The sequence below is a fragment of the Protopterus annectens genome, chromosome 1.part0, assembly GCF_019279795.1.
Source record: "Protopterus annectens isolate FY-2018-M chromosome 1.part0, PAN1.0, whole genome shotgun sequence".
In the NCBI taxonomy this organism is placed as follows: Eukaryota; Metazoa; Chordata; order Ceratodontiformes; family Protopteridae; genus Protopterus; species Protopterus annectens.
Window position 1 is genome coordinate 1202872735 of NC_056725.1, and position 26759 is coordinate 1202899493.

A 26759-nucleotide genomic window follows, 5' to 3' on the forward strand; every position below is an offset into this window, starting at 1 on the left:
ATGGAAATGATATCTGTACCCTTGGGATACTATGTTTAATACTCACTTGTCCTGGGTAATTAACTGCCAATTTTGAGCATGAAGTGCTAATTTTCCCCCCAAGGGGGCTTCTAAAAGATAAGTGCTTGGTAATGGTAGAGGAAAGTCACTGAGACTTGCTTACTGTAGGGTTGTGCTTTGCTTCCTCCAGATTTGGAGGTGGAGACACCCCATTGCTTAGACCTGTAAGAACCCTGTGATTGGTATCTAGAGCCTTTTGAGCACCTGGATTTGCCTTGAGAGGCTCTGCTGGACATAGGAAAGGAGCAATTTTTAGTAGGCCAGTGCCTACTGAATCTTGGTAGCTGCACTTGTAAGAAATATTTTACAGTTTGCATAGATTTTGCTTTGTCTTCCATTTTCTTTAAAAGCTCTTCTGCCTTATTACCAGAGTATCATGCTGTAAAGGGGCATCCAACAATTTAGCTTTAACATGATCAGGCAGATTTTGGTCCTTGAGCCAGGCATGCCTTCTAATCACAGATCCAGTAACTACGGCCCTGCAAGAGGCCTCCAACGAATCAAAACCACATTGCAAAGTATGCTTTCCAACCTGTTCTGCTGCATGCAATAATTCCTGTAATTCTTTATTTACCACACAATCAGAAATCAACATAATTTTCTGTTTCACTAAGCCCATAACATGCTGTTGATATTTAAGCATATGAAATTGGCAGTTTAAGGCCCTAATTGCCAAGGTTGCAGACGTATAAACCTTCTTTCCCCATCTATCAGCGCCCTGGAATCTCTAACAGAGGGGGTAGGATTTTTGGCTGTAGAGGCCTTAACACCTTTGGGACCCTGTGAGATACTTTCAGGATCAGCAGCAGGATTTTTGAATAGCAATTTGTGGGAGTCAGGAACCCTGTAATATCTGTCTGGCTTGCTAGGAGCCGGAGGTAGGGAATTAGGAGCCATGCTTGATTCCGAAAACACATCAATAATGTCTAATACAGGAGGTATAGCCAAAGGCCTATGCTGAGGAAGAAGAAGGAAATCCCTAAGCCTCACTTTTTGAGTCAGAGAAATCCTGACTCTCCCAATGAAAATGATCCCTTAAAGTATGCAAGGCTTCTCCAAAAGAATAATCCTCAGGAGGAGAAGCAGATAGGATGGATTCTTCTGCATCCGAATCCTCATAGCGTGGTACAGAAAATTCCTGTTTTCTGTGAACTCCAGTAGTCGGATTGCTATCCGGAGACATTTCAGGGTAATTAAATCTGGATCCAAAATATTTTGAAGAAAAAATATACAGACGCTTAATAGTGCGTTGGTTAAATCTAGCACAAAACCGAGGCACGTTATGATCTGAGCCTAGGCAAGGAATACAGTACAAATGAAAATCCTTATGAGGTATTTGCTTCCCACAAGTAATGCAATTATTAACTTTTACTGACATCGGTAAAGAGCAAGAAAAAGTTTCCCCATGGGGGTACTTAGCTTTAACTGAAGGCTTCGGTTCTGAAACTCGAATGTGAAAATTTCCGGAGTCGGCCGACCGGCACTTGCGAACTGCTTCTGCTTCGGGCACCGCGCAGCAAGAAAAACTAAAGAAAATGGCGTCGGCTGCATGTTTTATACCCCTGATGACCTGACATCAGGGAAGAGGAGACGGCAACTGACGCAGGACCCAAGACTTTGTTATTCAGGCCGACTGAGGGCAACCTGCCAGCAGATTACCCAAATGTAATGACTGCAACAGTGAAACATGAATCCATATCTACAAACATCAATCTAATTTATTAATAAAAACTATGCTTCTTCCTGATTTGATGCTCTCTCTATGGCTTCTTGACACAGAACTCCATTAATACTGGCTTGACAAGATACCATCATTATCTGGGTACTAAAATAATACTTGAAAATTCTATTTTTAAAGGGAAACAGTGAAAATCGTTTTAAATGGATTGGAAGAAGAATTTGGGCTGGGTTGGGATTTGAGGGGTAAGGGCAGTGAGGACCTCTGTCTATTTACACAGCTGTTCCCTTGAGATGTCCCAGCCTGAGGGGCTCAAGGTTTCTGCTTCTGGTCAGCTTGCAATCTTCTCCTGAAATGCCCTTTACTCTCCATTAAGCTGCTTTCCTTTACTCTGGCTACAACTGGTAAGGTCAGCTTTTCACTGATAATTACTACAGTATGTAGTATAGAAGGGTGAAACAGCTGTTTCACTGACAGCATAACCTTCCTCTTTTCCTCAAACATAAGCTCAGCTAGTGGTCTAACAGCAAAAATGTCTTGTCTAGAGGGCCACTAAGGCATTGTGCTTTTATATGTTCTGATATGGGGACAAGTCCTCAGCTATGTATGTCTCTGTATAACCAACCCTGTAGCTGCTGCCCTACATGATGCATCCACTATATCACAGCCACATTTGACAGAGGGCTGGCCAACCTGGGAAGCGGTGAACTAAAGACCTCTCAGGGTTATGTCTTCTACCTACCTAACCCTGTCCTAAAGTTGGGACAAAGAATCCCTTGAAACTTGAGTATGTGGATCTGGCAATTCAGAATCTTTAAGGCCACAAGCTGTCAGTATTCTACTTTCTCAGGAATTAGCGAATTAAGGTGTCTGGTTTAAGCTTACAAGGATCCACTGTTTTTCAAGGGAAACTACAGCTGGATCAGGAGTTAAGCTATTAAACAAATAATTAAAGAAGTTCATGCCCTGTAGAAACAGTTAGGCTTCCTAGGAACATGGCTTGGGAATCTAACTCAAAGGATGCATTAGTGAACGCAGCCTTCAAAGTTTCAATAACTGAAGGAATAGCTTAAGGTTTATGCTCTGGTAGTTCCAGAAGTTCTATGTATTGATTTTTGGACTTCCAAGTGGTCCTTGGCTTCCAACTTGAAGTTTTTTATTCTACTGTAGGTGCCTCTAAAGAAAACTCTTATTGAAGAGAAGCGGGGGGCATCTGGTCAGCACAAGCCAGTTTGTTCATCTTAGGTACCTAAAAAAATCAGATTCTTCTTAGGGCAGATGTTTTTGTTCCACTTTTGGCTGGTGATCCCATATCTGATGGTTCATCTGTGACAGGATGCAGATTCTTAAGGAAAAACTAAAAACTGTGCTGGTCTCACCAAACCCTGGAAGGTAGCCTGATTTGGGAAAAAGACTGGCCTGCACAGCTCAGACTGAGGCAACATGGCAGATGAACAAGGTTTAGACATCTTGTGTTTACTCCAAGAAAGAAAGGCCACCTTAAAAGTTTCTGATCATAAGAGGTACTGATGACTTAAACGTGGGAAATGCAAATGTCTTCATATACAAGATATACATAAATGTCCCTCAGTTATCAGGATTAATCAGCAGCAGATGCCCACAGACAGGCAGTCACATGGACTGACATCTGCAACACTCTGGTTTAACAGGACATATTTTCTTCTGTTAACATGGCAACTTCAAAAGATCATCACTACAGGCCTCAGTCCAAGTAGGCATTTGCGATAAGGTTTCTCAAGGGAGCACACATCCTGTAGCCTGGAGTCACGGGGTCCTTGGAACTATTACTACATCACTGGCCCCCTGTATCTCTTCTGGCATGGGTACTTCTCTTTGTGCTTTTTCTGCCAGATGTCTGTAGACAATTTGGCAGATGCAGTGGTGGCCCAAGATGAGTTAGGCAATCTTTTCTAATTTAAACAATCATGGATATTTTTTGCCTCTCCAAACACCTGGTCAACCTAAGTAGAAACGACAAAGTATGGGAGTAAAAAGAGAGAAGTGGTGTGACTGTGTACTGATCTTAGCCCTTTAAACACCACAATGGAGCGAGGTTCAGAAAGTGAAAAAGCACCACAACAATGAATATACTTTAACATTTCACAATTACGTTAACAAAATTTTAAAATGCTCACAGTATGACTCATCAGTAAAGCAGTCTTCATGTTTCAGGAAATTCTCAAAGGATGTACTGGATGAAGTAACCGCTGTAGATTGACCATGGCAAGCCTTTCCTTGGCCCCAGAGGTAATGAACAGTTTGTAGTACTTACAAATGGGTGTCTCTATGACAAGACCGAGTGCTGACCTCCTTAAGGAAAGCAGTAGTGATGGTCGTGGCTCTAGTAGAATGAACCATCTCCTGCCTTGATACAGCTTTTCATTAAAACAAATGCAATGTGCTAACCATTCAGATGTGGTCGGCTTGCAGAGATATGTTCTCTCACTGTAGTTTGCAATCTCAAATACCTGCACTGTTTTTCTATTAACTTTTGTCCACTTGAGATGGAATGTCAACTGTCTATGCATATCAGAGTACAAAACTCTATCCCCTTTGTTCTAGGGGGTCTACAGGCAGTAACACTGGAAGGTGAATGGTGTGATTCAATGAAAACATATACTACCTTAGGCATAAAAGAAGGGCTAGTGTATAGGGTGACCCTGTCATTGTGGAAGGCCAGAAAAGGTGCTCTGCAGGCAAAGAACTGTTTTGAGATGCTTCATGAGGAGAACGGCTACTAGAAAATTAATGTTTTGCAGCTCAAACATTTTTGCAGAAGCTGCAGCTCAAACATTTTTGCAGAAGCTGCTGTGTTTAAGGGTGAGGTAATAAATATCAAAAGTGCCAAAGTACTGCAAGCAGACAATCCAAAAGGAAAAACCACTTTAATGACAAAACACAGCAGAGCTTTCGGACATAATCCTTCTTCAATACTACAAACTTATAAAATTTCTTTCATCTTATATACAGGCCCAAAGTAAGGGTGAGGTAATGTCAGCTTTACCAGCTCACAGCTGAGTTCCCACAGTGGAGTACTGTTCCTTCTTGGTGGAGTCAGGTACAGGACCCCTTTAGGAATGGTTTTACTGGCAACAAGTAACAGGGGAATTCCAAGAAGGTAGAAATAGCTGAAACACATCTTCACAAATACATACAACAACCCAGACATATTAAAGTTTTAGTTTTTGAGCACAGTGGTCACTGAGGTACATGCAAGTTCCCGACACCATCTGGCACCAGAGGGAGAAACTCTTTCATTAAGCTAGATAACATTTCTCTTATTAGGCTTCTTAGCTTCCCTCAAAATACTAAGCAGGTCGTCAAAAAACATGCCTAAAGGGGATAAAAATAGATCACCCAAACTGTCAGTCCTGAGGGACCCCTTTTGTGCCAAAAGGGTTCACATACTGAGGAAGCAGCATGGCTTCAGTCCTTAGCATACAGAACAGGAAGGAATACCAATGCATCCTTGTCTAAATGGGACCTATTATCATTTTTGCCCTGTCTCCATTATCTAAGTTACCATAGGAAAGGACCAGGAGGAAAAAATATACAGAAACAGCCTTGCTCAGATGACGAAGGAGGTCGTCTCCTGCCCAGGCTACACCAGTTGGGGTAACAGAGCAGCATTTTCTGAGCCATTTTCTTGAGAAGCACACAAGATCTATTTCTGACGCATCCCACCTGTAAAGCAGATCCAGGAGAGCATTTCTGTCCAGCATCCATTCGTGGCATTCAGCTTCTGTCCTGCTCAGCAGGTCTGCCAGGCAGCTTTCCAGAGAAGGGATAAAGGATACACATAGAGTCAGGCCCAACTCCTAGGCCGCATTTCATATCTCCAAACCCAGTCTGCACAAGTATAATGAGAGCCCCCTCCATGTTGATGTACCACATCACTGTGTTGTTGTCTGTGAGGATGTAGAGGATTCAAAATTTCCAATTAGACTACAAGGCTAAGAGTTTGGCTATCAATATCTTAATGATGATGTCTTCTCTGTCCTTTTGTCCCACCCACCCCTCCTCAGCATCTTCAAATACAGGATACCCACTCAATGTCCAAGCCTAACTGAAATGTACCACTTGCTGATGTTTATCTGCTGTAGCCAACATTACATCTACTTCTTTATACAAGGAAAGAGAAGAATGGAATGTTGTAAGGGTTAAGCAAGCTGGCACCATCTGTTCTTTGGTAACCACTAAAGCCTTCTCATGGAAATCTTGCCAGGTAACCATATGGAAGATGAGGCCCTTATAATGCAGTGCCCTGAGAATTCCCTTGCAGAAATTTGTCTCTGCTGTGACACAGTTATGAAATTTTTCAGCAAAGGTGTATGTCAGACAGAAAGGCCTTCTGGTGCAGTGTCCAAATCAGCACCCAAGAAAAATACTCTCGCAACAGTAAAGGATACTATTTTGACAAGTTCGGGACAAGAAACAAGAGACAAAAGCATACCACAGTGAAATGTGGTGCTCAGATCAGGCAGTCATTTAGATATGGGTAAATGTGGATGCCCTTGCTCTTGCAAAAGGCAATTACTGGAGTCAGGCCCTTAATGAACAAATTAAGTGAATTGGAAGTGGGAGTTCCCTGTTTCAAGTCTGAGTTAACACTTGTCACTTTGGCTCTGGGTATGTGTGGGTAAGCACCCTTCAGGTCTAAGGTGGCAACGAAAGACAGAGGTAAAAAGTACAGTTGTGTGCACTTACCATAAATGTAGATGTTAGAGTGTATTCATTGTTGCAGTCATTACATTTGGGTAATATGCTTGCAGGTTGCCCTCAGTTGGCCTGATTAACAAAGTCTTGGGTCCTGTGTCGGTTGCTGTCCCTTCTTCCATGACGTTAGGTCGTCAGGGGTATAAAACATGCAGCCAACACCATTACATCAGTTTTTCTTGCCCCAGATGTCAGGTACTCCCCTAATGGAGAGCAATTAAACAAAAACACAAAGGTATACCTCCAACAAAAAAGCAAATGCACCAAAAAGGCTTTTAAGCATAGTACAGGAAAGTAGAGGTATAGCCAAAATAAGTTAGGGGGCAGGAGGGAGGGTAACCAGGACTGCAACAGTGAATACACTCGAACAACTACATTTGGGAGGAGGAGTTTAGATAGCATTAGGGCCAGCTAGAAGGCCCTGCAAGACTGCAGTAGTAAAGCCAGCTCTGGGTTTAGAGAAAATTGGCAAATGATAATGTTTGGTGGAAGTATGTACAGAACTCCAGGTAGCAGCTTCTAGGATGTCCCTGGTAGGGACGCCTCTGAGAAAGGCCGTGGAAGTAGATGCAGCCCTGGTGGAGTGAGGTCGGATCCCCTGGAGGATAGGTTTTCCACGGTGCTTATAGCAGAAATGAATGCAATCGCTTATCCATTTAGAAATGGTTTGTTTTGAAATAGCCTTCCCTTTCGCTCCTGCAGCAAATGCTACCAGCAAGTTGTTCAGGTTTTCTTTTGAGGTTTAGTCCTGTCCAAGCAGAATCTAAGTTGTCTGTGCACATCCAAATAATGCAGAATCCGTTCCCCTTTGTTCTGTGGTTTGGGAAAGAAGATTGGCAAATGAATGGATTGATTAAGAGCCACACTGGATACCACCTTGGGCATGAAGGATGGATTGGTTCTGAGTGACACCCTGTCCGCATGAAATATGATGAAAGGCTCCATTGCCATAAGGGCCTGTAATTCAGATACCCTTCAAGCTGAAGTGATTGCTAAAAGGAAAGCTGTTCTCCAAGAAAGAAATTTTAATCTGCAGTAGCAGCTGGCTCAAAAAGGAGGTAGAGTGAGTTTCTCTAATACAAACTTAAGGTCCCAGGCTGGGGTTGGAGCTCTCCTGGGTGGTCTCAAAATTTTGGCCCCTCTGAGGTACTGCTTGAGCAGTGGATGAGAGAAGAGGGGAGGTTCTGTGTTATAATGAGCTGAAATGGCTGAGGTGTGGATTTTAATGGAGGAAAAAGACAGGCCCCTGTGAAGCATCTCAGTTAAGTATTGTAAAATCTGAGGTAAATTGGGCGCTGCTGTGCTCATCCCTTGAGATTGGTTCCAGGCACATAATCTTTTCCATTTTTCAGCATAAGATTTTCTAGTACTAGGCCTCCTTGCCTCTAAGATGACATCCATCACAGGTTTGCTGAGGGATGGTCAGGGAGAGTTTTAGTAATTAGCCAAGCTGCAAGGTTCAGTGTTGGAAGCTGAGGGTGCAAAATCTGGTTTTCCTGCTGAGAAAGCAGGGAAGGAGTCTGAGGCAGGTGCCATGGAGGAAACTGTGACACACTGCGCAGGAGGGGTACCACTGTTGGTCCGGCCAGTCTGGAGCAATCAAAATCATCCTTGGTTTGTCCTGTTTGACTTTAAGTAGTACGTTGGAGAGCAGAGGCAGTGGGGGGGAAGGCATAGACTAATAGTTTTTTCCAGCTGAAGGACAGAGCATCCACCTTCCAGGCTTGTTTGTGGGGAGTCCTTGTGCAAAATATGTCCAACTAGTACTTCTGGGGTGAGGCAAATAAGTCTATATATGGGCTCCCCCATTCGCTTGTCAACATGTTGAAAATCCTTGGTTCCAGTTTCCACTTGTCTGAGTCCATGAGGTTTCTGCTTAGTCCATCTGCCAGCGTATTTAATTTTCCTGGCAGGAATTGAGTTTGTAGGTGCACTTGGTAGCTCAAGGCTATGTTCCACAATGCAATGGTTAGTCTGTACAGAGGGTAGGAATGTGTACCCCCCTGCTTGTTTATGTACCACATAACCGTAGTGTTGTCTGTCTTTATCAATAGTTGTCCTGGAAGAATGTAGTCCTTGAAGGCTGTCAGAGCATTCGGTACAGCTAACATTTCTTTTTAATTGATATGCAGGTGCATTTGACTTGGGTTCCATTTGCCCCAAATGCACTTCCCTGCCAGGTGAGCCCCCCCCCCCCATGCATAGTTTGACGCATCTGTTGTTAGGGTTTGGGCGGCAGGGGGTGGTGTGAAAGGTAGTCCCTTGTTTTGGTGACAGGCATCTGCCCTCCAAAGGAACTCTAGGCAAGGTATGATAGGAATCATCGTTTCTAGGCTGTGAGAATGTTGACTCCATAGACTTTTTAAATACCACTGTAGTTTCCTCATATGCAGTATTGCATATGGAATTAGACGAATGCAGGAGGCCATGAACCCAAAGGCTTGCAGTATTTGTCTTGCAGATAGCAGGGTTTTTGTGGCCACTTGTTTGAAGTAAGTTGTCAAATGAATTTGCTTTTCTGGCATGAGGTAAGCCATCTGGGAAGTTGTATTCAAGCTTGCTCCCAGGAATGTAATTTGTTGACAGCGTGCCAGTTGTGATTTCTTTTTGTTTATGGTGTACCCCAGACAAGTTAGAACCCTTTTTGCAAACGCCAGATGATTTAAAAGTATATCCTGGCTTTCTGCCTGAATTAGACAATCGTCCAGGTATGGGTATATTTGAATACTTTTTTGTCTGCAAAATGTAATAACTGGAGCTAGGCACTTTGTGAATACCCTGGGCGCAGTAGATAAGCCAAAGGGCTGTGCAGAGAACGGATAGTGCATGTAGCCTGTTTTGAAAGGTAGGTATCTTCTGCAAGATTCCCTGATTGGGATGTGCAGGTATGCTTCTTTTAAATCTAGTGTTGCCAACCAGGCGTCTTTGCATAGCATAGTAAGTAATTGGTGAAAAGTCAGCATCTTGAATTTTGGAATCTCCAGGAAGGTGTTTAGAGTAGACAGGTCCAGGATTGGACGCCATGATTTGTCTTTTCTGGGTACCAGAAAAAGTCTGGAATAGAAACCTTGTCCCTTCTCCTCTTCTAGTACCAGTTCATTAGCCCTCATGCTTAAGAGGGAAAGTACTTGTTTTTGAGCCTCTACCCACTGATTTGGGGGTAGGTCCGGCCATCCACTTGGTGTTTGCAATGTGTGGAAGTGAAATCTGTATCCCTGGGACACCATATTTAAAACCCATTTGTCCTGGGTAATGAGTTTCCAGTTCTTTGCACGAAGAGCAATCTTTCCCCCCAAAGGGGCAGTCAGAAGATAAGTGCTTGGAAATTTTAAAAGGAAGTCACTGAGTCAGTTTACCATAGGGGGGGTTGTCTTGTTATTCCTAGACTTGGAAGTGGAGGCCCCCCACTGCTTAGTTCTGCGAGTCCCCTGGGACTGAAACCTGTTTTTTTTTTTTTTTGCTGTGTCTGGGTTTGGCTTGAGAAGACCTGGAAGGGGCTGGAAAGGACCAATTCTTAGAAGGCCAGTGCCTACTAAATCTAGGAGGCTGAACTTGTAAAAAATATTTAACAGTTTTGCATAGATTTAGCTTCATCTTCCATCTTTTTAAGAACTTCTTCAGCCTTGTTGCCAAACAGGCGGTCCTGATTTAAAGGAGCATCCAACAATTTAGCTTTAACATGATCAGGCAAAGACTGCTCCTTAAGCCAAGCATGCCTTCTAAGCACAGACCCAGTAACAGCAGCCGTGCAAGAGGCCTCTAAAGAATCAAAACAACAACGCAAAGTGTGTTTTCCAACTTGTTCAGCAGAATGCATTAAATCCTGTAAGTCTTTATTTTCCACACAGTCAGGAATCAACATAATTTTCTGTTAAAGCAGTCCAATAACATGTTGCTGATATTTTAACATATGAAATTGGCAGTTTAAAGCTGTAATTGCCAATGTTGCTGAAGTATAAACATTTTCCCCATCTATCCAGCACCCTGGAGTCTCTATCAGAAGGGATATGATTTTTAGCAGTAGAAGCCTTAATGCCTTTGTGCCCCAGAGAAATAGTCTCTAGATCTGCAATAGGATGTTTGAAAAGGAACTTGTGGGATTCTGGGACCCTGTAGTATCTGTCAGGTTTACTGGGAGCAGATGGCAGGGAATCAGGGGCCAAACTGGATTCTGAGAAATCATCATCAACAATGTCTAGTACTGGAGGAATAGCCAAAGACCTATGCTGAGGTAGGAGAAGAAAATCCTTAAGCCTCTTTTTTGAATCAGAAAATTCCTGGCTTTCTCAGTGAAAATGCTCCCATAGAGTATGTAAGGTTTCCCTAAAAGAAAAATCCTCAGGAGGGGAAGCAGAAGGAACACAGTCCTCTGCATCAGAATCCTCATAAGTAGGTAAAGACAAATCCAGGTCATCAGAAGAGTCAGAAAAAGCAGAATCCTGATCAGAAGATTCATAATCAAGCTCAGCCCTAGGCCTCTTGGGGGGGGTGGCTACCCCTGATTAGAGTTATTAGATCTTCAGCCATTTTTATCATTTGTTTTTTAGGCATAGAGGCCTGAGCATGTGGCCTGGACGTCGGTTTTTTAGACATGGATTGAGATTTAGGCCTTAGTAATGAAGGAGGCGTCGATTTAATATGCAAGTCTGTAGGCCTAAATACACCCTCAGAAGCCGGTGCCTGCACAGCGGCTCTGGACCCATCCAAGGTAGACATCTGCAGGTTCCATAGCTGAAGTATCTCGTGGCATACCGGACTCCGAATGGGTCTCAGTAGAGGCCTGGGAAACAGAAGTAGCGGGTTATCAGGGGCTGCGAAAGAGCCTCACTGAGTACCTGTGAACTGGCGACTGGCTTAGGAGAAGCGTTGTCAGCAGTTTTGGACCTCAGCGGCCTGTCTCTGTCTTTATCTTTGCGTTTTTTCGGAATCCCAGTAGTCGGATGGTTAACCAACGACATTTCTGGATAATTAAACCGAGAACTGAAATATTTAGAGGCAAAAACATACAGACGACGTGTAGTGCGCTGATTAAATAAAGCACAAAACCGACAGCAAGGTACGTCGTGGTCAGGGCCTAGGCAAGGAATACAGTACGAATGAAAATCTTTATGAGGTATTTGCTTTTCACAGGTAATGCAATTATTAACGTTTACTGACATCAGGGAAGGAGCAAGAAAAAGTTTCCCCACAGGGTACTTAGCTTTTTGTTGAAGACTTCGGTTCTGAAACTCAAAAACGAAAATTTCAGGAGTCGGCTGACCGGCACTTGCGAACTGCTTCTGCTTCAGGCACCGCACGGCAAGAAAGACTGATGTAATGGTGTCGGCTGCATGTTTTATACCATTGATGACCTGATGTCATGGAAGAAGGGACATCAACCGACGCAGGACCAAAGACTGTTAATCAGGCCGACTGAGGGCAACTTGCAAGCAGATTACCCAAATGTAATGAGTGCAACAGTGAAACACAAAGATCATCAAAAAGCTTGCAAAGGGAGCAACCTGAACTCTGGCACTTTTAGAAGCTTGTTTAACTTGAGTAAGTCCAAGATAGTAGGAAAAAGGGACCTTGGATGCTTAACTAGAAGAAATCTTCAATAGAAGCCTGTGTCTTAATGCTTTGTTGTTGCACACTAGGCACCCTTTAACTAAAGATCTTATAGAAGGGGTTGAATGTACTTGTCTTAATTGCCTGAAGACTGGTGGGATACCTGAGCGCTACAGCTTTAAGACCTACAGCTTGTATCCTCAAAATAAGGTCTTAAAAGTCCCATTTGTCTTGGGTAATTGTTTCCAAACTTTTACAAAGAAGCTTGGAAGGCTCCTTACTCTTAAAAGAGTGTTTGTGGAAGGAGGAGAGGGGCTCATAAAAGGATTATAGATACAGAAAAAAATGGATGACAGATGGAGGAGTAAGAGTGAGTCACACCTGCTCCCTCTTGGGGTCTTGACCACAAGGAACACCAAACGTCACTATCTGGTCTAACTGCCATTTTTTCATATAATGCTTTCTTAACTTTTGACTACTTTCCTTTATCCTGCCTGTGGTAGTAAACCAAGCTCTTGGTAGGGTAGTTACAGCTGTATCTAGGAAAAGAATGTGTGTGCGAATCAACGGTTTCAAAGACTGTGGCCTCAGTCTCTTTAGCACTTGTTCTGCTAAAGGCTGAAGGAGGAGCAAGCCAAATTCCAATGGTGCTTTAAAAAGATACCCCCCGAAAACAGAGCTAGATTTTCAGCCAGGTATGCTACTAGTAAGAGACCCCCATGGCTGCTGACCTACGTTGCATCCTCTGCATCAAAGACACTTGCCAATATTAAAGTCAGGTAACATTGCTTCAGCACCTTATCGCTTGGGGCCTTACCTTCAATTGCCTTTGCCTTATCCTTTGTTCCTCCTCCTTTATTTCCTGGTATCATCCTGACAGATGTCCCAGAGCCCCATATCCACACTGGGACTACCAGACATTCCCAATTACCCCGCCCCCCCCAGACTATTACAAAATTTAAGCTGGTGGAATGTACAGACAGCCTGGGAAATCATGCTATCTAGCCATCAGCTAGTGGAGGGGGGGGTCTACTTTAAAGCCTACTCCATTCCTCCCTGACATGCATGCTTGACTGGTTTCAGTAAATGTACAATGGGTAAATTGCCCAACCTCCAAATGGGGCTAATGTTGGCAAGCTGCCCCACCCCTTCAGCTAAGAACATTAAAATTGGCTTCCAGACCTCTGTCAGGGAACATTTGTTTGCTCAAAGTGTCCAACCCACATATCGTCCTTCGCTGGGATGGGCATGCCCACTCTCCATGCTGCTCTGTAAGTCACCTGAACTGCTAATTTCACCCAGGCAACTGGGCTGAAGTCAGGGCTTTATCCTTCTACTCCAGCGAAGCAGCATCTTGTCCTTAGTCTTTTGGTACATAAATGTGTGTGTTAAGCAGCTTAAGTCCCTGATGGCTAAGGTAGCAGAAAAAAAGACTTCTTACCAAACATGGTACAGCATCTTAGTTTTCCTGTCATTAAACAGTGAGTTTTTAGCCTGATCCACAGTGAACCCCTTTATGGCACCCAAGGGCACAAAATAAGCTGGATTAGCAACTGAATTTTTACACAAGTGTTTACAGGAATCCACAAACCTTCAAAATCTCAGGCTCACTGTGAACATGGAGCTGAGTTAGGTTCCACGGATTCATTTAAAGGCCTCCTCTGTGGCCCCTGATAATTGCAGACATGGTTTGAAGTCTTAGATCTGGTATACCCTGAAGCTCTGTCCATCTCTTCTAGGCCTGTAAGAACTTAAGACTCCCATTTAAAGTGATCCTTCATCCCGACCTGCCCAGCTCACTCTGTGGTAAGATGGGGGAGGTCTGAAATTTGGATGACACTACCCTACTTCTATAAAGGCTAATCAACTTAGAGGCATTAGCAAATGAGCAACTGGACTGGACCTCTAGGATGGTTCCACAGACATCCACAATACTCAAGATGAGGGGGCTACCATCCACAGCCTTGGTGATCACAAAATTAGAAATAGAACCAAAAGCAGCATTGAAATTACTGGATCAGCCAACTAAGGAATGGATTTGGCATGGAATGAAGCAGAGACATCGAACTCTATGAAAACATCTTGAGAGGAAATGACAGAGATCACTGTAAAAACAGGTGTTTGTAGTCAAAACAGTTCACCCAGCCCAATAACCTTGAGCATAATGTGGTCTTCTGATTCTGAATAAATGCTGTCAGCCATCTAACATCCCTTCTCTTGAAGGTACTTCTCAGTTAACTTCACTAAAAGACCTGGCCAATGCCAAAATGGTCCTGGACAGCTTTTGCCGTTAAAATAACAGTGAACAGATCTTGCTCACTGCTTTGTCATCTTCTTAGTAAAAATGATAAATCAAGGACAAGAGATGACGCTGCTTCCCATCTCCAGAAAGAAAAACAGTGGCTGTAAAAGCCTTTGTGTGAAACCTGCTTTCCAAAGGTGAGGCAATTATATTGTTAAATATTCAGTGATGTCTAGTGCACCTGGTGATCAAAGAAAATCCTGCATGAAAAGTATGCACTAAAAGAAGAGTATGACTTTCCCCAACATAATACTTTTCTGCCTCTTACCAGTTACCAGGTTGAAACAGAATGACGACATTTGCCTACATCCATCAATCATCTTTAGGCCTGTGGCAAGAAAGAATTAAACATGATACATACAAGTATCCTTCTTATACTTCAGGCAAGCTGATGCCCTGAGGGAAGGATGCCAGCATTGCCTGGAAAGGGAGGGGGGGGGGTACTATGCCCTAGAAGTCAGGCCAAACATTGGGACTTCTGTAGCAGAAATCCCAAATGTGAAAACTAGTGTAACAGGGAACCTTACAATAAACATTAGCCATATCACCTCTTACATGCATTTTTCTGGTGGGACAATATATACATCTATGGACCATTCTAAAAGTTCATATGGACCACAGCAATTTGCTCAGTTTTATATTACAGTAGGCTCCCTCTTGTCTGGTCTCACTGAGACCGCATCTTAGGCTAGATAAATTAATGTCTGGTTAATCAGAAAAAGCATACAGAATAGCATTTACAGGTTATAAATCAGCTAGAATAACATGATTTGTGTCAGTATACATTTTCCTAATGAATATGAAGTCTAAAACTCAAATGTCTGTCATTATTTAGCCCAGAGGAGGTGGAACTGCTGTTCTTCCTTGTTGTCTTTTGCGAGGGCTGCAGTAGAAATTTGATGGCCAGTTAGAGAGGCTGGTTAAAGACAGGCCGGATAAGAGGGAGTCTACTGTACTTACTTTTTTACATGCAATTATCAACGTAGATTTATGTGCTGTGAATGACAGAAGGAAACAAACACATTAATGTGGACATTATTTCCTTCACTTTCTTCAGAACTGCGGAGGTGATCACAAAGAAGCTGTATTATGGGGCAGCCTGTAAATGAAACCACATACACTTATACCCTCAAATGTCCTGGATTCGAAAAATGTTCCATTACTTATTTCAATGCATAGCTCAACTTTTTGTTGTTTGTTCAGATCACAACTGAAACAAATTTTTCAAATGGCACAGTTTGTCATTAATTCAGATGTCTGCTTCAGTGCATTTTCATAGTGCCTTCAGCCAGAAACAACTCCTCAAGTTGTTAAAAAACTTTTTATTCACACGAAAAAAAACGCCATAAACGCTACTTCTATTACGTTTTCGTCCTGTCAGGACTTCATCAGACAATATTCTGTTACAAACAGCTCTGTTTAAATACTTTCACATACCAAATTAATTAAATTAAACCAATAAAACCACTTCCTACAATTTTAAAATCATCAAATCATATTGAATGTATTCATTCATGAATATTAATTAGTTCAAAGTTATAAAAAGTGCTTTAGTGCTTGTGAAATACATTGCCTACCTAAAAACTCATTTTAAAAACATCTTTAATACATTATATGTTCATAATTATTTAAAAACATGTGATCTATGTTTAATATTTTTTAAAAAAAATGTTCCATTTAAATCTATTGCAAAGACTTGAATGACTACTTATCCATAGTGTCTCTATTGAAGTTAAAGGCAAATAAAATTTGATTGTAGTAATAACAAAAGGCCACTAGAGGGGGTAGAACATCAAAACATACACAAACAAACATTAATGATGTGAGAAAGGATGGATTCTTTGCAATAGATTTAAATGGAACATTTTTTTAAAAAATTATTAAACATAGATCACATGTTTTTAAATAATTATGAACATATAATGTATTAAAGATGTTTTTAAAATGAGTTTTTAGGTAGGCAATGTATTTCACAAGCACTAAATCACTTTTTACAACTTTGAACTAATTAATATTCATGAATGAATACATTCAATATGATTTGATGATTTTAAAATTGTAGGAAGTGGTTTTATTGGTTTAATTTAATTAATTTGGTATGTGAAAGTATTTAAACAGAGCTGTTTGTAACAGAATATTGTCTGATGAAGTCCTGACAGGACGAAAACGTAATAGGAGAAGTAGCGTTTATGGCGTTTTTTTTCGTGTGAATAAAAAGTTTAACAACTTGAGGAGTTGTTTCTGGCTGAAGGCACTATTTTTACTAGTTTTGGGTTTCGTTTGAGTGCCTTACACATATTTATTCTTTGCATTTTCATAGTGTATGCTGGTCTACTGCGTATGTGGGATAGAGAGAGCCTAAACAATAACAGGAATCTGAGTTTCAGACTTCAGTCTTCTGAAAATGCACAATAATGCAAAACCTGCTGTTTTATCAACTTTCCAAGTTTAAGAACATTACTGGCTTGCTCATTACAAAGTTGGTTGTTTTCTGTCATACTAATGAGAATTACAGCTACTGAAAAATGACAGACCTTTGAGTTTGACACTTCATGTCCTTCCTAATATGCATGCTAATGCAACATACTATTCTAGCAAATTTCTATGTAAGAACAGTATCAGTCTGCTCATTTTAAAATCTGGCACTTATAAGTCTTTGCTGTCGAGTGTTTCATAAGTGACTGGTTGTGTGTGTGTGTGTGTGTGTGTGCGTGTGCGTGTGCGTGTGCGTGTGCGTGTGTGTGTGTGTGTGTGTGTGTGTGTGTGTGTGTGTGTGTGTGTGTGTGTGTGTGTGTGTGTGTGTGTGTGTGTGTGTGTGTGTGCGCGCGCGCAAATGTGAGAGAATGTTTCTCTTGGGAGAAGTCTCTCCTGGGAGACAACAGAGAAAAAACTGCTGCATTGTTGTTTGGTGTCTGATGTTGAAGCAAAGTGAATGCAACAGGTTATCACCCAGTTTTGGAAAATTCTTAGTGCTACAGGACTGTTGACAGACTATTCACATGGGAACAAGACTTTCTGCTCAACCTATCTGCGATCACGATAAAAGTCCTTGGTATATCTGCTGCAGTGAGAAGCCATATGATGGTATGGACCATTCCAAAATCCTCACTGGCTCTCTACATAGGAAATAACTGCAGGTTCCTCCTTGCTTATTTAAATACATTACATCACTGCCATGGTTGCCTGAGCGAATGGATTCTGGACTTTCTAGGAACAAGTCCTGAAATACCCGCAATGCAAGGAGAACTGCTCTCACTTTCAAGGGAATGATGCACAATTTGGCCTCCTATCTCTTGGATGATCCTGTCTGGAGAAAGCCCCCCCACCCCCATCCCCTGCCACTCTACCCAAGTAGAGACATCAGTAGTTATTGCAACAGTAGAAATAGGTTGGACAAATGGGGTACCTATATGGATTTGCCCACCAAAAAAGGTGTCTGATACAAACTTTTGAAGGCCTAACTTTATGCATCATGGGCTGTGTTGCCCAATTCCACTGTGTCCTGAGAATATACAGAAGGACCCCCACCATGTTGAGTTTGGCGTATGGTACTATCTGAACTGAAGCTGCCATAAGACCCAACACCTTTAGTGCTTGTCTGCTTGTACTAAAATTGCTTGAACAATGGTGAGTATCTTATTCAGCAAAAGCCTGGGCTCCTGGTTTACTATATCCAACTGGCGGCCGATAAAGATTAGGGACTGTGACTCCGCTAGGCTGACCTTGAACCCCAACGATAGGCACAAATACAGCAAACATTGCCTTACTGTAGTAATTCTTTCCATAGAAAGTGCAGTGATGGGGCAGTCCTTTAAGAAGGGAAAGATTATTACTCTAAACATATTCAGGCAAGCTGCAACTGAGGCCATGCAAATGCTGAAGCCCCCAGGAGCTGCAGTGAAGCCAAATGTCACCTGAAAACACAGGAATCTAGTGAATAGTTTCATTATTTTGACATGCAGGTGCGCATCCCAGAGACGCAAAAAGCATATCTAGCCTCCATCTTGTAAGCAAGATAAACAGATTGCACAGTGACTATTTAGAATGACTCTTCACATAATGACTCAGACAACTAAAGTTGAGAATCAATCAGAGGTCCTGTGTCTTTCTGAGCACCAAGCAGCAGCAAGAGTAAAAAAACAGACCCTATTTGGTATGGTGGGAACTTTTGGATGGGTTTTTCCAATTAAATAGCTTTTTTTATTATGAAGCTGTGTACCTCCTGTTGCGCCACTCTCCTCTGACAGGATGGTATTAGCTGAAGATGAGAAAGTAGATGCTTCGGCAATGTTAATAGTATGGAGTAGCCTTGGATACGAGACATGGCGCTGGTATAAATATTTCTGGAGTTGAAGTCACCCAGGAAGACTTCGGCAGCATGGAGTCAAACTCAAACAGCTTCATTGTTGACAACGGCCAAAAAAGTGCAGTGACTGCAGTGACCAAAAAACACTATATGATGAACCCCTCAAGCCTAGTGGTGGCCATTGGTCACAAGGTTAGATATCACACCTCCAACCGATGCTGAGGGCATCAACAAAGAAAAATTTCCTCTGATGTGGAGAATGTCAGCATGGGCTCTCTCACTGGTACCAGGACTCTCAAGGCCAAAATGGCGTAAGGGAGGAATGGTATTGAAGGTGGTGTGGGGTTCTTGTGCCTCTAGGACAGAAAGGCCTAAGATGATACCATACTGAAGATGAGCCTTCACAAATGCAGACATCATCATCCCCAATTCAGTCGTGTGGGGCTCCAGAGGGGACCTGGAAGATCAAAATGATGCAGCTAATGCTGGATGATACAACAAAAATCTGGAAAGCTCCTGCTTAGAGGAGAACCTCCTGGCTTCTCCTCTTTGCAGCAGAGTCGGAGGTACCAGAGAACTTGTGCTTAGGGGAAATGATGACTTGGATGGAATGGGTGACCAGGAAGGTCCTGTACAAGGTGAAGAAAAAAATAGACAGCTCAGGTATCTTCGATGTACAGTTTCTCTAGAATAGATGCATCAGAGTTGTCCATCCTCCTCCTCTGCATTTGTTTCTAAACAATCTGGCTTGCCCTGGTCCAGGTATTTGTCCTTTTTTTCTCTTGGATTATACAATTAACCAGTCCTTTAAGGACCAATTTATTTCACTTGCTCAGCAAGATATGGGAGCAGTCAGTCTCCAAATGCACTATCCCAAAACAAAGAACACAACTGTCACGTGGATCCATGACAAACTGTTATGCTCACACCAGCTGCATTTCTTGAATTTTGGGTGTATGGCATCTGTATCCATACCAAACTCTACTAGCCATCACAAGTTATAAACACTGCATTTACACACACAGACACACAAAAAAAAAAACAATCCAAATGCAATCTTCTAAATAGCAAGTACGTAAGGTGTATGAATATGCAATTTTTTAAGACATGGAATGGAGAAGGTACGAGAGTGGAAAAGACAGGGTGGAAAAAATAAACAAGAGCTGATCCTAGTCCTAACCAATTAACTTATTTTAAAATTGCAAAAACATTAAAAAGGAGGAACTTATCTTTGTAATAATCGTAGAAAACCCTTTAAAAGTTCAAGCAAAGTGCAGAGATGTTGAAGTTCACAATGCTGGCAATGAGATCTGGTGTTTCACAGGGGAGTAAAGGCTTACAGGATGTGAAAACCTTGATCTTACTAACAGCTTTGTTGCCATGAGAAAAGGCAACAAGGTGACAGTGCACCAGCTCAAGTGACTGTACAGGACAAGCGTAAATCAACAGTTGTACTACAGAATGGGTAAATAGTATGCTGACTAAACAAGTAAAAGTTACAATGTGCACTGATCCACAAAACATCAGCAGATGGATCAAGTTAAAAATATCCTTTAGAGAATGTGGACAATGTGGCTGCCATTACAAACAATGAAATGCAATTTTTCGGTACCTGATATAAAACAGGAAGTGTGTTATTCCAAGCACAACAGACAAGCTAAAAATGCTACAAAGTATGAGAGGGCTGTGGTAAAAGCTAAAAAGACATCTGAAAAATGATGCTGCAAGTGCAGACATGAAAAAATGCAGACTAAGCTTTCATTGTACAGGGCACCGGAAAGGCCTCTTGTTGAAGAAGAGTTCATACTAGGAGGGCATAAATTTGGAAAAATGTGCAATGACAGATTACAAGGTGAAAACACAAATAGGAGTATGCAGGAAGGCTGAAATTAGAGCCAATGTAAATAGCACAGAAGAGAAGGGGGAAAATGAGGTTATAAATCATGCAATACAGCAATAGCACAGAAAGAGAAATAAAATTACTGAAAGAAAGGTAGGGCAGCAAGCTCAGTAGGGGATTTAAAACAAATATCTGGAAATACTACTTCAAATGATGGTGCAAATCTGGACTGCTGTACAGCTCATATGGGGTAGCTGTAAGACACTAAGGAACAGACAGTGGTACCTGAACATATCTAGCTGCAACATTGACAATCTCAAAGGACCAAAGACACTCCTTCCACCATATGCCTGTACATCACCAAGCAGTAATAATGTAGTAACCTCTACTCTGGAGCAAACCTTTAACTTATCACCCTCCCATTAAAAAGGGATACAATGCCTCTCTCCAGCAGTGGAATTTATTTTTGCTTTAACTTGACAAACACCATGCTGGGTAAGAGGCTTTTTGTCAGTATGAAAACTGGTGGGTGACATCACATAAGTGCTAAAACATTAGGGCTAAAAACATAGAAGAGCTGCAAAAAATTTCATGCAAAGATGTAAAAATTATTTTTCTGCTTGAAGAATACTTCCTGCATACGGACCATTAAAGAGTGGTCTGCACAGCCTCATGCATCCTTAATATTAAAACTAGAATGAGGAAATGACACTCTCTCAAAACTAGCTGCACACATTTCATCAACCACAGGAGGTGCAGAATACTGTAACACAACTCTCGAACGCAACTGCAACATTTTAGCTACTCAAACTGCAGTGACCACCAGTTCTAGAAGCACTCACCAGTGTGTTTGTCACTTTAGAACTTACAAGGCCGACTCTTCAATCTCTGACATGTTAGTACCACACCTGTGGATAATCAGTGCCACTCATCCAATATATTCACAGTCCTTACCAGTTTCACTTGCTCAGCAAGTTTGTCTTGGGTGCTGTCCTGCTGTTGTGGTGCTGAGTTCTGAGCTGGGATGGACGCTTTAGGAGCTGCAGTAACTGCTAGTTGAGGAGGTTTGGATGAGCCTGGAGAATGATTCTTAATAGAAGCTGGAGATGTTCTGGTGGGTACTGATGTGTACACTGCAGGAGAGACCGTCACTGACACACCTGTTGATGGTAAAGGAGGAGGAGGAATGGGATTTGCTACAAGTCTCTGGCATACTTGGACAGATTCTGCTGCTGGCCTCACGAGCTGCACAGTCTAAAATGGAGACAAAATCCAACAGTCTAAGCAAACTGAACCTGAATCACATCTTTTTACACTGATTAACATACTTTCAATCTAAATGTAATACTGAAGAGTACTTACAAATCTTTTCAGTGCAATTAAAGTGGTGGGAATTAGTCACTGTGATTACATAATTAAATATTCTAGTCTTCACAGGCTGGACCCATTATAGATTCATAGAAGGTTACTAGGCTAACGGCCCTAGAGCCTTTACAACCATGGCCATATTTATTCAGAGTTGCCCTAATTGTCAGTGGTTAGGTGAATGAAGTTAGCACAGGAAAGGGTCTATGGTGGTTAATACTGACTTCCTCTGTGTAGGAGGGACATGGGCACTACCTCAGGTGTGAATTTGCAGTCACCCATCCATTGAACTTGGTTGTACTTGAGGAGGGTCAGGGAGTGGCTCTATTTCATGTGAATTGGAAGCTTGTTCAAGAGAAGTGGCAAATTCCGGGAGATGTATCTATCTCTCCAGCATGACCTGTCCATGTCAGAGGCTAGCTTAAGATCCCTGGAGTGAGTGACCCTCCTGCAGTTTAAGAATGTGTATCATTTCCATCAGGGCCGGGTCACAGACTACCCTGCAAGCCACGCACAGGTCACCCCTTAGCAACGTTTTGAAGACAGCTGTGACAGGGCTTTCAGTCTTTTCGTGTAAGACTTGTTTTGTGTACCCTGTAACTAACTTCTTGGTGAGAAACCTCCGTGGTCCCTCCAATTGTTACAGGTGTCTGGTGAGGAATATGCAAAAGGGAGCATTGCACTTAATTATACTTCTGATGAGGGCAGAGTATAAGAGAATTACAACATCCTTACATCTACATGTCATGCCTTTACTTACAAGGTGTGCCACATAGAAGTATTTCCTTACTATTGTAGGCACATGATGGTCAAAGTTCAGACTGCTATCAACCAGAGTACCCAGACCATGTACCACTGGGTCTACTCTTTAGGGGGTGCTGTCTGTAATGTAATTAGCAGGTATGTCAGCTTTCCCAATAGGAATAATAATGCATTTTTTTTTTGCATTTAGCTTTAATTTGTGGCTTTGGCAACAATCATTTGTCTGCATTAACCTTACCTGCAGTATATTAACATTGTTGGGAGGACCCAATGATTTCTCCCAATTTGCAATCATCAGCGAATTTGATCAGCCACAGGTCGTCCAAGTTTGCCTGGACTTATGAGAGAAAAATTCTGAGCAGTAAGGAGGCCCAACACAGAATCCTGTGGTATGTCACTGGTGACTGGTCTTACGCTACAGGTGAAGTCACCCATTTAGACAGTATGTGTACAGTCAGTGAGCCAGTTGGCTACCCATCTGGTAATGTAGGGGTTAATTCCCAATTGGGAGAGTTTCTCTAGAACACCTGAGTAGGGGATTGTGTTGAATGCCTTGGCTAGGTCAAGGCAGGCAGTATGCACAGTCTTTCCCTCATCCAGGGCCTTGGTGACTTTCTCGAAGTCAACCATGTTTAACAACCAACCAAACTGGGTTGGGTTCAGAGTTTGGAGATTACCTATGTCCCTATTAATAAAGGTCCATAATGATTTTTTCCATGACCTTGCAGATGAGGCTAGTCAAGCTTATGGGTCTACAATTCCCAGAGTCGGTTGATGGTCCCTCTTTGCACAGAGGGATTACTGTTGCTGTCCTCCATTCCGCCAGAACAAGAAGTTATGTACTCACCATAACGTTCAATGTATGTAGTCCAGCTTGCCTCACATTCTTACCCTGGGTTCGGCCTATTTTACTAGCTCGAAAGTCTCTGATTGGCTGGGCTAAGAGGGTATCCCATGGTACACTGCTTCGCATCCCCAGATCTAGTTTTCTGCTAACAACCTAGTTACTGCATACATACCACACATCCATACAAGCAAATTTATTCAGAGAGACTCTGCAGGATACAATCTAACTTCCAAATTTTCCAGGCAGGGGGAAGGCAGGAGGGTAAGTAAGAATGTGAGGCGGGATGGACTACATACATTGAACGTTATGGTGAGTACATAACTTCTTGATGTTATGTAGTCCTATCTCGCCTACATTTTTACCGGTGGGACAGCGTCCCTAGCACCTACATCCTGGGTGGCTCATAGGAAAATACTCCTGAGAACTGTGAAGCCAAATGAAGATCTGCCCCTGGAAACCACGTCCAATTTGTAATGAGAAACAAAGGTGTGAGGAGAAGCCCAAGTGGCCGCAGCACATATATTATCCATTGACAATCTAGCTTGATAAGCTGTGGATGTGGAGACCGCTCTTGTGGAGTGGGCTTTAGCTGAAAAAGGCAAGTTTTTACCTGCTGTCTGATAGATGAAGGAAATACAGCTGGCTATCCATCTAGAGAGCGTGACCTTGGATACCGGAGAACCAGACCGGTTTTCCGAAAAGGAGACAGAGTTGGTCAGATTTCCGGATATCTTTCGTCCGGTGAAGATAGAAGTTTAACTGTCTATATACATCCAATTGGTGAAATCTGAATTCTGCCTTGTTAGAAAAATTGGGGAAGAAAACTGGCAGCTCAATAGACTGATTTATATTACACACAGAAGCCACTTTGGGAAGGAAGGAATGATGGGTTTGGTCTAAGAGAAATTCTATCTTTATGGATGATCAAATAAGGGGTTTTGATGGAGAGGGCTTGTATTTCAGGGACCCTCCTCGCTGAAGTGATTGCTGTTAAAAATGTGGTTTTCCATGCTAAAAATTTTAACTCGCAGGTAGCTGCAGGCTCGAAAGGTGGAAGAGTGAGGGCTTGAAGAACAAAATTGAGGTCCCAGGGCATGACAGGTTGGGATACTGAGGGACGAAGCAATAGAGTACCTTTAAGGAATGCTTTACACAGTCTGTGTGTCATAAGGCTAGGCTCATTGGCCACGTGGAAGTTTGATACAGCCGCCAGTTGAACTTTGATGGTGTCTGATGCGGACCCTTGATAGAAAAGTATAGACAAAAATTCCAGAATGGAATCAATTGGAGCCGTGTAGGGATCAATGCCCCTAGAATGAGCCCAGATAGAGAACCTTTTCCATTTGCTAGAGTAGATTTTTTCTAGTGGATGGTTTATGAGAGGACGACAATATATGGACTACTTCCGGTGAAAAATTATGACATCTGACTAACAATGGAAGTGGAGTAGCCAGGCTGTCAACCAGTGTGCCCTCAGAGAGAGGTGGAACTGTCCCGACAATTGCGTCAGTAGATCTGGAAGGGGTTCCAGAATCCAAGGGGTATCCACAATGTAAGGTTGAAGGAAGGGGAACCATACCTGATGAAGCCAGTGTGGGGCAATCAGAATCATTCTGCTTCCCAAGGATTGCACTTTCTGAATCACCCTTGAGAGAAGGGGAAACGGAGGGAAAGCATAAAGCAGACCGGAGGGCCAATTGTGAGCTAGAGCGTCCCTGGGCGTTTCCCTCGGTGAGGGGGATCAGCGAGTAGTTGTTGCTGCATTTCGCATTGAGAGGGCTGGCAAAAAGGTTGCAGCAAGGTTGACCTCATCTGCTGAAGATTCGCTCTGCAGCCAGGCGATTCAGGGACCACTCGTAGGGCATAAGAATCGCCCTGCTTAGCTTTTCCGCTATTACATTGGTCTTCCCCAGAATGTGCGTTGCCACCAGAAACCGTTGGGAAGCTATTGCCCAATGCCACATGCGCATGGCCTCTCTGCATAGTGGGTAAGATCGGGTTCCCCCTTGCTTGTTGAGATACCACACTACTGACATGTTGTCTGAGTGTATCGCAATGGTCCCTAGAGGAAGAACTTCTTGAAGTGCCTGCAACACCAGAAGCACTGCTCTCATCTCCAGGACGTTTATGTGCAAATGTATCTCGTGCTCCTGCCACATGCCTTTGACTGTCCTGCCGAGATAATGCCCCCCCCACCCCACCCCATCTGGGAGGCGTCTGTGGTCACCGCGGCAACAAGGACGGGTGGAACAAAGGGTTTTCCTCTGTTCAAGTTGTTGGTGCACAGCCACCAACGGAGGTCCAGCTTGCATCTGTCTGTCATTAGGATTGGATGGGATAGCAGAAGTCTTTGGAGAGACCATTGGACAAAGAGAAGCCATTGAAGAAGTCTCATGTGCAATCTCGCTAGAGGAACCAACATGATAGTAGCCGCCATGGTACCTAGGAGTTGAAGAATCAGTCTTGCCTTCGCATGTCTCAGGGGGATCAGCGTGAGAAATTGTTGTTGCAACCCTGTAATTCTTTCTTGTGGTAAGAATGCTCGCATTTAAATGGTGTCCAACTCTGCTCCTATAAAGGTGACATGCTGTAAGGGCAATAAGGCAGATTTTTTCCAGTTTATCAGGATGCCTAATTAGAGACATATACTGATGGTAGCGTCCCTAGCCTGAATTAGTTGATGCCTGGTGGGGGTGGTGAGGAGCCAGTCGTCCAGGTACAGAAACACCTGGAATCCTTGATGTCTCAAGTGAGCCGTCACCACTGCCATACACTTGGTGAACACCCTGGGGGCTGTGGTGAGACCAAAGGGCAGGGCTCGAAACTGGAAGTGACTGGCTCCCAGCCGGAAGCATAGGTGACACCTGGATGCCCTGTCCATTTTGATATGGTAGTAAGCATCCTTCAGGTCGATGGAGCACATCCATACTTCCTCTCCCAACAATGGGAGAATCTATTGTAGAGTGACCATACGGAATTTGGACTTGTGTACGTAATTGCTGAGTTGACTGAGATCTAGTATGGGTCTTGGGTCCCCTGTCCTTTTCGGCACCAAAAAGAATCTTGAGTAAGTCCCTAATCCGATTTGGTCTAAGGGGACTGGTTGGATGGCTCCTTTTTCTAGCAGCTGAGATATCTCTGAGGCTGCTTGATCCCTTTGACTGGGTGGAACGTCCGGGATTTTTCTTATAGGAGGGGGTACTGAAGAGAATGGAATGAGGTAACCTCCGGAAATTATCCTTAATACCCATCGGTCCTGGGTGTTGTTTTCCCAGGCTTCCGGATACAAGGAAATGCGACCCCCGACTGGCTCCG

The 26759-nt window shown here is 42.9% G+C and overlaps 1 protein-coding gene across 3 annotated transcripts in view; it reads right to left on the bottom strand.

Annotated features, from left to right (window-relative positions):
* EP400 (E1A binding protein p400) overlaps window positions 1–26759 on the bottom strand; it is a 3509270-nt gene that overhangs the window by 2861117 nt on the left and 621394 nt on the right. For all 3 annotated transcript variants that reach the window (XM_044065578.1, XM_044065569.1, XM_044065563.1), the window contains one exon: window positions 21425–21724. In XM_044065578.1, coding sequence (XP_043921513.1) covers window positions 21425–21724 — 300 coding nt within the window. The remainder of the gene's footprint in view (window positions 1–21424; window positions 21725–26759) is intronic.